At 34.4% G+C, this 13,221-nt stretch overlaps 1 protein-coding gene across 1 annotated transcript in view; it reads right to left on the reverse strand.

Moving 5' to 3' along the window:
* The window catches only part of USP38 (ubiquitin specific peptidase 38), a 36,658-nt gene that overhangs the window by 21,385 nt on the left and 2,052 nt on the right, over positions 1–13,221 (reverse strand). The window contains exons 2-4 of the mRNA XM_059176308.1: positions 12,243–12,378; positions 5,262–5,391; positions 3,458–3,559 (exon numbers count right to left, since the gene is read on the reverse strand). Coding sequence (XP_059032291.1) covers positions 3,458–3,559; positions 5,262–5,391; positions 12,243–12,378 — 368 coding nt within the window. The remainder of the gene's footprint in view (positions 1–3,457; positions 3,560–5,261; positions 5,392–12,242; positions 12,379–13,221) is intronic.

A 13,221-nucleotide genomic window follows, 5' to 3' on the forward strand; every position in this document is an offset into this window, starting at 1 on the left:
AGTATCAAGGTAAATCAAAATTTCAAAGTCACATGTAATTTTAATTCCATATAAGACCTCTTTCCTTATTCTTATACTCCACCTAAAACACAAACTAAGGTACAAAATAGAAGTCGTAGTCACTTCTGCCATTCTGAAAAATGCTAGGCTGAAAAATGTTAGGACTATTTTATTTACCAGATTGTTCAATAGGAACAAACTTTTTAAAAAATGTAAACCTAGAATTAGCTTAAGAGCTCCATCTAGTGTGAAGTTCAGATTTTTCACTTGAAAGAATTAAACAGTACATTGCACATTAAAGTCTACTTCAAGAAAGTAACGAACTTAACTGAAATTAGAGCTCAGCTCTTCTTTTAGGTAAGTATGGAGAAGATACCGAGAAGATGTCTTATGTTAGCATTGTTATTCTTTTTAACAACTCCATTTCCCCACCTCCAAAAAGAGGAGATGGTTCTAAAGAATAAATGGAATCAAAAATTTCTATTACTTTTAAGAAACTAGAGTTAAAATGGAAATCTAAAATGCTCATTGTTCAAAAACATGCAGAAAACTTAGTATTGATAATAAGCACAACAGTGTGCTTTCATTACAAAATTAAAGTCAATACAGGGTCATCACATATTCAAGAGGTTATTAACAACATGAACTCGGTTTTGCAGAAATGCCTCTTTCCATGAGTGCAGATATCTTTGTTCCAATTAATTATTAATCATAATCTAATAATACATGTTTATACTTCACATGTAAAAGGTCTCTAATAATATTACGTTCTATTTGTAGAACACTTTTTTGGTTGTTAACTTGTGATAAAGGTGAAGTTACGGCTCTATCGTCTTATCACTAAACGGCAATAACAACAATTATAGTAGCATCATAATCAACTCCCTTTCCTTCCTCCTAAAAGGAACAATCATACTCTTTTTTTTTTTTTTAGAGATTTTATTTATTTATTTGACAGACAGAGATCACAAGGAGGTATAGAAGCAGGCAGAGAGAGAGGAGGAAGCAGGGTCCCTGCTAAGCAGAGAGCCCGATCCAGGGTGCGATCCCAGGACCACCTGAGCCGAAGGCAAAGGCTTAAACCACTGAGCCACCCAGGCACCCCAGGAACAATCATATTCTTAAATTAACAGTGCTACTCTCATTTTGCTCTGATTCTATGCCTGAGGTCTCAAAATCGCTTTTTAACTTTTGCACATCCTTCTTTGATCTTACCTCCATCACCATGAAACCATCAGTTTCTAATGAGCTCACTGTATTGTTCTCATCTCATTTCTAAACAAAGCTGAATTATAATTTTGCTTCATATAGCTATATCTATCAGATAGTCTCTTGCTAAAATAGCAGAAATCCAAAATTATTATGCTTCCTCACAGGTGAAAAGAGAGAGAGAAGTGGAAGAGAAGAGGAAATAATTTAAAAAAAATGATTATTTAATTTACAACTCTAAATCTTCCAAACACCTTCCTAGTGTAGATTTGGTCTTTGCAATCAGGTAATATAGTTGTCTACTATTATATCCTGTATGGTCAAAATTATCACTGACATAGAAATGAGACTAAGTTCTTCACAGGTACATAGATACATGTCCAAGAAGGCTATTACATTCTAACTGCTTGAAAGTTGCTTTTTTTGGAGTGAGTAAATCTAAATATTTGTGGACATTACTGTAATACTCACTAAACTTAAGTTACCATTTGAGAAAATGTGTATGACTTATTAGAAACTTTGATATTTTTCTTTGGTTTAAAATAAATTTCTTTCCACTTATAAAAAGCATATGAAAAGCAATTTGGTCTATAATAATATATATTATAACATCAATCTTAGTTTGCTCTAAAATGCTATGAATAATGATGTTGGTGATTCCCAGTTATTGCTCACATTTAAGAACTTCTAAGCCTGCATCCTTTACTGAGTTAGAGTAATACTGATTTAACTACTACATGACCATTAGATGCCCAAGTTCATTTTAGTTGAGTAGCCAGTCAGGCTACATACAGTATATAAGCAATAATTAGATCTTAGTTTTTAGAATTTACTAAGCCAGATGACAATTTTCAATTTCAGATCTAACTAAACCTTAAGTAAATGATTTCATATCAATAGTTCAATAAGCCAAATATTTCAAAGTCAACCATTTTTATTTCAACTATGTTTTTCAGAAAAAGAAGTAATACAACATATGGAGAGATCTTCCATCTTTTAAAAAAACTGGGAGCCAAAAAATAGGTTTAGAGTATGGCATAAGTGACAAATCAGATTAAGAAATGTCGTCAGTGAGAGGAGCAGTAAACATCAGAATGGATGAGTAAGTTTTATTAAAGAATCTCCTTCTCAAGAGAATCTGAAAATAAACCTTTTCTCAACTGGCCTACACATGATTATGCCTGAAGACAGACACAAATAATTGATGTTCTTTACCTTGTTAGACTTAGCTAGTACACATGCTATCTTAGCTTGAGTTCTGAGTTTTGTTTATGTAACAAACCAATATCGGGTTATTGGTTGATGCATCAATTATGAAATTAATTGTAGAAATTCTCAGAAAAACCCTTTCGAAGTGACAATGGATGACAGAATTACTTGTTGATAAGGATTACTTTCTATAAAGCCTGCAGATTTTCCTTCAGTGGCAGTGAGGCACTAAGCAGCCTAAGTATGTACATGGTTCTTTTAGGCTAGTTTTGTTTCTAGCTAATAATCAACAACTGGAATTCAGCACTTCTTCATCAGTCTCCCTTGAATTTGCTTGTATTGGGTCAGCATTCCTAAGATATTTATATTGTGGGTGTACTAGTAATAAGATTCTAATCCTGTAAAACTGGGGACCTGACCCTAAAAGAAGCAAATAACCATATAAAGCACTGCTTTCCTGCGATGCACTAGACAGATAAATGGACAGTCTCAAAATAACATTTTGTCATTTCCACCTGTAATGACTGATAATCAAAGAACTGAAATCAAATCAAATCAAAACCAGTGATATAGCATATTAAAAGTGGTAGGGTTCTGGATATATTTTAAAGGTGGAGTTAACTGGATTTATAGGTTATGGGTTGGGAGAGAATGACATCTCAATTCTGGGGCTATAAAACAACATCTAATCTTTTCACATTTCTGAAATTCTAAAGCATTTTTCTTCTACATTGTTCCTATGTGCAAGAGACAACCATCAGTGATGCTGACATGTAACATCTCTCATGTAGAGCAATAATATTTAACTGCTGGTAGTGGTTCCAAGTGCAGCAGTTTTCGTGAGACTCAAAACATTTTGAAAATATACTTTTTGGAGGGAAAACCCACAACCTCAATTTTCTAAGAAATCATAAAGCTACAAGAAAATAGATTCAGGACTAACTTATAATCTTTTTCACTATATACAAATGTGACTCCATATTAAACTAAAATTTTAACACAAAGTTCTTCAGTGCAGAAAGCTTGTGTCCTAACTTACCAGATGGAACGCCTCTGGAGAATGCTGAAAACTGAGCAGCATGTGAGAAAGAACTGCAAGAGCACCAGGTCTCACAAGAGGAAACCAAAGTCGATTAAAAACCTTCAAAAAAGAGAAGACATCCACCTTAGGAGTTTGTAGGGAAATCATTAACCCAATCAGTGGCTCTTTTCCTTGGACCAAAAATATTTATGTGACTATCTCCCTTCCTGGAAAGTTCCATCATAACATGTCACTTTGGGAGAGAAAGTTGGGAAATAACAACATAACAGAGATCAAGAGAATATAGTGGTCTAAAAAACTCTTAAAACCCCTTGATCAAATACAAATCTGTCAAGCTTTACCTACAAAGTGATCGTTCCTTGGCCCACACTTCATTCAATTTCATTCAACAAACATTGATTGAGTATCTACCATTGCTTGGCATTGTTCTAGGCACTGAGGATACAAGAGTGGATTAAAAAAAATCCCCAATTTGATAGGGCTTACTGTCGCTAGGGCAGGTAGACAATAAAAAGTAACATGGAGATAAATACTGAAAATAGGGTATGAAGATAGGGACTGCTGAGTAGCAAAGGGACCTGCTATTTTATTATTCAAAAAATGTGTCATTTAAAAGGTGATATCTGTATATATAAAAAAGCTGAAGGAAATGAAAGTAAGCCTGCAGACACCTGAGAGAAGAGCATAATAAGCAAAGCAAAGGCCAAGTACTGCAAAGGCCCTGATGTCTTCAGCCTGGTACTAGAGATAGAGCCAAAAGGGCAGTGTAAGCAAAGTACAGAGACTGAGGCAATAATAGTGGAAGACTTGAGGAGAGAAGGAGCAATGGACTAGATCATGTAGGTCTTGTGTGACACCTGTCGGGGCCAAAGGGGAGGAGCAGGGAGACTACTGCAATCTGTACAGCAAGGGATGATGAGAGCTTTGGACCAAGGTGGTAGTGATATAGCTGGTTAAAAGTGATAGGATTCTGGACATTTTAAAGGTGGAGTCAATAGGATTTGTAGGTTAAGGGCTAAGAGAGAATGAAAAGCAAGAAGGATAGCTTTCAGGTTTTGTCCTGAGCAAGTAGAAGGATGGAGTCACTATTTAAGATAGGGAAGACCAGGTCTGGGAGGGCAAAATCAGAAATTAGATCGTGGATAAGCTGGATTTGATATTCAAGTATAGACACTTGGATACATGACTCTGGAGTTCATGGGACTATAATGAACAAGAAATATATACCTGGCAGTCATTAACTTAGAAACATTATTTTAAAGTGATGGGACCCATATGCTGTGAGAATGGACTGAGTAGAAAATGGCTGAAAAATTAAACTCTAAAGCACTCTAAAGTTAGAAAGATCCATTATGGGAGACTGAGGTGCCAGTAATAAACTAGGACAAAAGCCAAGAGAACTAGGACAAAGTGAGGCAAGTGTTTCAAGAGGGAGCGATCAACTGTGTCAAATGCTGCTGATAGGTCAAATGAGAGGAGGCCTAAGAAACAACTCCTGAGTTTAGCAATACTGGCAAGCACTGGTGTCAAAGATGGTTTTGGTAGGATAAGGGTGGTAAAAGCTTGATTAGCCAGATTTAAGAGATAATGGGAGGAATGTTTTCATATTAGATCCTTGAAAACAGCAAAATTCTTTTAATTATCTATACTAAAATACCATTCTTAATTTCTATTTCAAAATTATGATTCAAAACCAACTAAAACCAAGAACATATTCAACATTAGATGCTTTATAGGGGACTACCCAAAGATTAAAAGATTGAGACCATTCATTCAAAGAGATTTATATACTCCCACTTACCAGTTCTATTTTCAGTAAAGTAACATCTATCAAAATAGTAAACTTCTGGACAGCTGCCAGTCCTTTTAGGAGTGCAATCACCCATGTATCCACATGCTGAGCCAATGGCCAGGATAGCCAGTCAATCATTCTGAAAATTGAAAAAGAAAACTATCAGTCTTGAAAATGTTTTCAACATCTTTTAGTTGGGAATAATAAAGTTACAGTAGACAATCTCTCCCTTTGTGACTCAATATTTACTGAGCTGGCTTGTGAAAAGCACTGTTCTAGATGCAGAAATAAGTATAAAGGTGCTTGTACAGAAGGAGTTTCCGAACTTGTAAGAAAGTTTCTTACATATTTCAATAAAAAGAAATTCTGATAAAGTGTCATTTCACATAAATGCAGTTTTAAGTTGACTCTACACAGTGCTAGTTAGAATTTATTAGGCAAATTCACCCTAAGAAGAAGAGCTCAAATGTAGCTATTGACTAAGATATATGGAAACAAAATTTTTCCTTTCTGGTGATTGCAGTCTAAAAATGAAATGCACTGTTAAAAATGACTATTTTGAATTGAGAAATAGGTATTTTATCCCTTTCATTATCCTACTATACCAAGACAAAGAAGGAAGCTTTACATAGATAAAAGGGCACTGAATCTGTAAATACACTAAATGGCCTCATACTGAATTAATCAGTGTTCTTCTTGAATATCAACCCAGTTAAATGGAAATAAAGACAAAATAATATGGGGTGTGATGGAGACTGTCCTTAATGTTAAATATCGATCACATTAAAGAGCAGTACAACTGTTTTGATCCAATAATCCAGTTTTGGGGATTACATAATAAGAAAATAGTAGTAGGAAAAAAAAAGGGTTTTAAAATCAGAGTGATCTGGTTTCAAAATCTTAACTTACCATTTATTAGTTGGAGGGGCCCTAATATCTATGTCTCAATTTCCTTATCTATGGATTATAGATAAACATGTTTATTTTACAGGGCTGATTTGAAGACTACATGAGTTAATATATGACACTGGAAATACTCATTGTGAATGCCTCTCTTCTACCAAATATCAACACATATGGCAATAAATAAACAACTAAATAAAATGTCAAACATAAATACTAAGTACAAAAGCACATGACCAAAAAGAGCAACTAATATCTTAAAAAAACTGACTTCAAAATTGATATGGTTATTTTCATAACAGCTAATGTTATAACCATCTATATTAACACTGGAGTGTTATCTTCTTTTTTAAAGTTTTTGCTCTTAAGATTAAAATGTTCCATCAGATGTTAAGAGTAGCCCAAAGTCCAAATGCATGTTAGTTATCTATATGTTCCTTATGTTTCCTATTTTAAATCCATATTTTATTTCCTTTCTTGTTTTTCTGGCCATCTTCTTTAAACAATGATAATTACAAATCGTTAAAAGAGCCTCTGACAGCTAGCTGTTCTACATATTCTAACTGTTGTTAAGTTGATTTTCATAGAAGTTTGTAGCCACTCTACATATAGGGAGTAGAGAGACACTTGTATTGGTGTATAAAGAGTAAGTTCACTGTTGCACTGTATTTAGGATATGGAAAAATGCAAATAATCTAAACGTCCATCAATGAGGGAATGGCTAAATATACTATGGAACATTATGTAGAATTTTATTCCTTTTTTTTTTAAACTTAGTATTTTTTTTTAAAGATTTCATTTATTTATTTATTTGACACACAGAGAGAGATCACAAGTAGGCAGAGAGGTAGGCGTAGAGCAGAGAGCCTGATGGGGGGCTTGATCCCAGGACCCTGAGACCCTGACCTGAGCTGAAGGCAGAGACTTAACCCACTGAGCCACTCAGGCGCCCCTAATTTTAAAGAATGAGATGGATCTATATGAATCTATCTGTGGGGATCTAACATGGAAAGATCTGAGATATTGTCCAATTAAAGAAGAAAAAAAGTGCCAATAACTTCTAAAAACTGTTCTTGTTTAAAAAAATCATGCTGGACACAGTTCATATTTTTTTAGTACAAATATACACACATTAAAAAATGTGATTCAGAGAAGTATATGTGAGCACATCTCCTTGGCTTTGTGGACTCTGTCCTCTGTGGGGAATGGTACCATCAGAGTAGAAAGAAACTGGGCTCTCCAGAACGGGGGCGCTGGGCCAGAACTCCCTTTAGCTCAGGTCTAAGAGTAGAGTAGAAAGTTCCATTTGGCCATGGTTCTGCATTATACCTAATCACCCAATCAGCTTTTTCCTCTTCTTCCCATTTCTAGCTTCCCATCTCAAAAGCCTTTACTCTTTACCTTATCCCATATGTCCACAATGTCCTCCAGCATACTAAAGAAACTTCCAGTCAAAAGTAAATGAGTAAGAAGCCATTCACTCAACAAATATTGTGCTTATTCCATAACAGTTACTCTGTTAAGTGCTGAAAACAAAATAATTACAATTTCTGCTTTCAAATTGGCAAGAAAAATTAGGAATTTTGTCAACAGTTATATAATTAATAAACAGCAGTACTGGTGTTTGAACTAAGCTCCGCTGGTGTATAAATGCAATGCTTTGAGCTACACATTAATTATATTCCAGTTCTGCTTCAATTTGATTGGACTCGCATATGCCCAAATCCTTTCAGGCACTGGTATTGTAGGATGAATTATTTTTATGATTAACTACACTAATTTTGTCCAACATATATTGGTTTCTACATGAATTTTAAGGATACTTAACCCTGATATATTGAGTTAATTTCTTACTATTTAAAGAACATTGATTATAGTTATAATTTATGTACTTTGAAATCTTCTTTCCTCCATTAGACCATGAGCTTAAGAACAATGATCTTTAATTTATGGATCTCCAGTACTTAGCATACTGTTTGGAGCTGAGAAGGAATTCAAATTTGATGAATAAATGAAACTATCCAAGTTGCAAAAAAATGCAACTTGAAAATCTTTTTTTTTTAAATCTTTTTTTTTTTTTTAAGATTTTATTTATTTATTTGACAGAGAAAAATGACAAGTAGATGGAGAGGCAGGCAGAGAGAGAGAGAGAGAGAGGGAAGCAGGCTCCCTGCTGAGCAGAGAGCCCGATGCGGGACTCGATCCCAGGACCCTGAGATCATGACCTAAGCTGAAGGCAGCGGCTTAACCCACTGAGCCACCCAGGCACCCCAGCAACTTGAAAATCTTAACATTAAAACCGGCAATATTACAAAAGACAAAAAAAAGATTTATTCTTAATTTGTAGAGAATAAAACCAATTTTCACTTTTAGATGGCACCTTCATGGCTAGAGCCAGCCTCAGTTTACCTTGTTCCACTGTTTTAAAAGTTGGGAAATTTCACATAAAAAACTGGATTACAGGCTTTTGAAAAATCAGATCAGCCATACTGAATTCAAATTTCCTTATGGCAACAAGAAAACTGGAGTTAGGATCAGCATTCTCTTTTAGAAGGTACTTATGTACCCCATTCCTTATTATTTCACTTACATCTGGCTAATCTCATACTTTAATGTTACTTATCTGTTTCTGGTATGGTATTTGCATTTCTTTGGATTACAGAAAATAACAGTTCAAGCATAGTAAGTGCTACGTGTGGGGAAATACAGACTATGAGGAAGGAGAAGGTAGGAGAATGATAAAAATAAACACTGCTATCCTGTTGAGTTACATCTTACTATAAGAATAACTACTTCAGATAGACTATGGGTTAAACAGGATCATACAGGATAAATTAAAAATGCAATACTTTTAAAAAGTGGATCATAGCTTCCCACAGAAACAAACAGGCAAAAATTAACTACCAAATATATTTTTAAAAACAAGAAAAATTCAGAAGTTAGATACCATGGCTATTTTGAAAAGGTTGAAAAATTAAGATGAAAAGTGCCAACTGCCAAGAAATGGAATTTGCACTTGATTTAGTACTGTTTGGAAGTCACTGCAGTTTGTTAATCAGAAGGGAGAACTGAATAGATCAGGATGACTTAGAGAAGAGAGAGAAGTGTAAGTCACTGTTGGCAAAAAGACCAATTAGAAGCCTCTGTTGCAATAACTTACAGCATGTAATGAAAAATGTTAGATATTATTACCTAGGCAATGAAGGTGAAAGACCAATGGATTTTTAATTTCACTTTCAGCTATGAAATATGTAATTCTCTGACTCTTCCTATTTTATTTAAGGACCACATAATTTATGATATCTTCATCTCAAAGAGAAAGAAATTTTAGTGCTGTTGAGGTCATACTTATAATGGAGTGTTACTGCTAAATAGGACATACAGAATTTCATTATGGAGAGATGGATGAGATAGAAGTCTTTCTTTTCTTTTTCTTTCTTTCTTTTTTTTTTTTTTTTAATAGGCTCCATGACTAGCACGGAGCCTAATGTGGGGCTTGAACACACAAACCTCAGATCAAAACCTTAGCAAAATCAAGAGTCAGAGGCTCAAATGACTAAGCCACCAGCCGCCTTGGTAAGAGTGTTTCTTAAAATTAAAAGTAAACAATGAGAACTTTACATAAAGACTTGGACATATAGAAGACATATAGAAGAGAATTGATAAAAGTGATAAAAATAAAGGGAAAAGGAAAAATAAGAAGAACAATATGAAGAAAATCCTAACAGCATGGTGTCACAGGATTTCTATAATTTTAAGGACTATAAATACAAAGATATCAAGATGATGAAAACAAAAATACAGACCACTAAATATGGCAAGGAGATCACCATAAATTAAATGTAGTAGAGATAAAGGCCATACAGCAGGAATAATATTTATATAGGTCTATGGAAGTTTGAGAGAATGAGCAACAAGAAACTGAGAGTAATAGGTACAGCTAAATTGATTTAGTTAAATTTAAGAGCGCAAGGAAAAAAGAAGGAAAGTTGGAAGAGAAGAGTCTTTTCAAACACTAGACAAAAAGGGGGAAAAAGTGGAAAAAAAATTCATGTCCCCAAGTTTGTGTTACAGATAGTGAGATTTGTATACATGTAGCTTTCTGAATATCCAACATAAATACTTAAGTTTCTATGTCATGACTACAATTTTGTAACAGGTACACAGAAACCATTTTGTTCCAAATCCTTATATTTTATTTAGATGTGCCACATACACACTCACAAATGTGTACACTGTAGAAAAAAATTACAAAAAAACTCAGGCAGATGTGAAACAAAAATAGGTAGAGGAGAAAAGCTCGATTAGAAAAATAATCAGTGGGACGCCTGGGTGGCTCAGTTGGTTAAGCAGCTGCCTTCGGCTCAGATCATGATCCCAGGGTCCTGGGATCGAGTCCCACATCGGGCTCCTTGCTCGGCAGGGAGCCTGCTTCTCCCCCTCTGCCTCTGCCTGCCTCTCTGTCTGCCTGTGCTCACTCGTGCTCTCTCCCTCTGTCTCTGAAAAATAAATAAAATCTTAAAAAAAAGAAAAATAATCACTAAGGGGCACCTGGGAGGCTCAGTTGTTAAGCATCTCCCTTCAGTTTATGTCATGATCTGGGAGTCCTTGGATGGAGACCCACTTTGGGCTCCCTGCTCAGCCAGAAGCCTGCTTCTCCCTCTCCCACTCCCCCTGTGTTCCCTCTCTCACTGCGTCTCTGTGTCAAATAAATAAATAAAAAATTTTTTAAAAAGAGCAGAGGTTGAGGTTTTAAAGAAAAATAGAGTCACTGAAATAAAGAAACTCAATAGCTAGAATAAGCCCTATAAATGGGTACTCTGAAGAAAAAAATCAGTTGAGTTTTAAGACAATATTGACGTTCTTCCCCTTCGATCTCCACAGGCTTTGCTCCCTCTTTTGTGTCTTTACTTCATCTTCATGTTCTCATTGAGGCCTTCCTAACCCACCTAACTTAAAATTGCAAACCAATCTCTCATACTTTATGTCCTTCCTATCTACTTTTTTTCCAAAAACAATTATCACTATTCAAATACTAAATTATAATTTTAATTATCATATTTAAAAAAATCTAAAACAAAATTAATTTTAGGATGTATAATTAGTTTATGTACCATTAAGGCAGGAAAAGTCATGCCAATTAGACTAGAATACCAAGTGACTTTATATTTCCACATTTTAACATCTCTGAAATTAGAATGCATCTTGCAATCAAAGAGATATGTTACTAATTTACTGTCTTCTTCATCTAGAAACTAAATCCACGAAGACAGATTTTTTTATCCATTTGTTCAAAGAGGTTTTGAAACACTGCCTAGCACTCATGGTAAGTTAAGTGTCTATAAATACGGTTTGAATAAATGAACAAATGAATTAATAAAAGCATGAAAATGCTGAGGATAAATATATTAAGTTTACACCTAGAAATATAAGAATAAACTGAAAAACATCAAGAGACATAAACATTACCAGAAAAGCCTAACTACTCACAAAGGAATGACAACTGGATTGACAGCAGACTCCATATCAGCAATAATAAATGCCAGAAGACAATGCAGTATTATTTTCAAAATGCTGAGAAAATGACTATCAAATTAGAATTCTGCATTTTACCCAATCATCTATTTAAGAATAAGGAAGAAAAAACACATTTTTAAACAGACTAAGGTAGAGTGTATTATCCAGAGATTCTGATTGAAAGAGAAAGTAGAAGTATGTACTTAGCTTAAAAAAACAAAAAACAAAAACCCAGGGAAAACAGGTTGCAGGAAACCACAATGAGTAAGTAAATTAGTAAAATATACTGATAATCCAACCAATTCCTTACTGTACAGTAAGTCTACTCGTGTGTATATTTTTGGAATTAAAAAAGCTGAACTGAAAATGGACTTTGAATTACTTTGAATTTGGGAGACCTGTCAAACCTAGATAGTAAGGTAAATAATTCATTCCAATTAATTTGGAGAATATGTATTTCATTCTACGATTTCAGTTTAAACATCTAAGTTTTTCATTACCTACAAAATACAATAAAGTATTTCCTCCTCCCAAATCTACAACACCACCTACAGTGTCATGAAGAAGTACCTGCAAAGAGCTTGGGTCATACTTGCATCTTTTACATTTGGATCCGTAGTTAGGCTCCTGATGAGAACTGTAATCATCTGAAGAGGAATATGCTGCACAAGGCTTGCCAATGCTACAGAAGGTTCAAATGATGTATCTATTTTTTTAATTAAAAAAAAGAAAAAGGGATATGGCAAGAAAGTTTAAGTGAAGTATTTAGAGAGAAACAACAATTTACAAAAAAAAATGTATTCGCAGCAAAGGTGTTACTCAGGACAAGCTGTTATGCTCTATCTCATGGACAGGCTAACATCCAAGGAACGTTAAACTACAGAAATGAGGGATGAAACGTGAGCAGCAATGATTGTTCATTATAGACAGAACTACTGCAATATAAAAGCTACTGTTCACTATCACCATATTCAGCTCATAAGTTACTTTATTCTCCTGCATTAGTTAATATTAAGTCATATTAATATTAAGTTGTGTTAAAATATTCATTTGTAAGTCAGTCAAAAAAGAAATTCAAGGTATCATTTAAATTCCCACTTTAGATCCTCCAAAGTAACTTGTAACTATTAATTGCAGTAGCCATTGTCCTAAGGAAGACTTAAAAGAAATCTCTTAAAGAAGTAAAAATTAAGGTGAATTTTGAGGGGACTTTGTTTAAATTATATAATGATTAAGCAAATTCAAGACAAGTTCCTTTACTGCTACTGTTGAACAAGTTCTGGGGAAATCTAACAGTTCTAGCAACACAGGTAATAAAAGAAAAATTACAATGAAAAAATAAGACAACTCGGATACTGCAAATATTTAGTTGATTATTCTTTCCTAAACATATTTAATTCATCAGAATATACGGAGCTTGTTAAAACTCTACTCTTATTTCTGGTTCCCAAGATAAAAAACACCTCCTTCACAAGTTCAACTTCAAATAGCCAAGGAGAATGGCTGTACCAAGTAGAGAGGAAAGGAACACAGTTTTGGGTCTATTGTC

Source organism: Mustela lutreola, chromosome 1, assembly GCF_030435805.1.
Source record: "Mustela lutreola isolate mMusLut2 chromosome 1, mMusLut2.pri, whole genome shotgun sequence".
NCBI lineage: Eukaryota > Metazoa > Chordata > Mammalia > Carnivora > Mustelidae > Mustela > Mustela lutreola.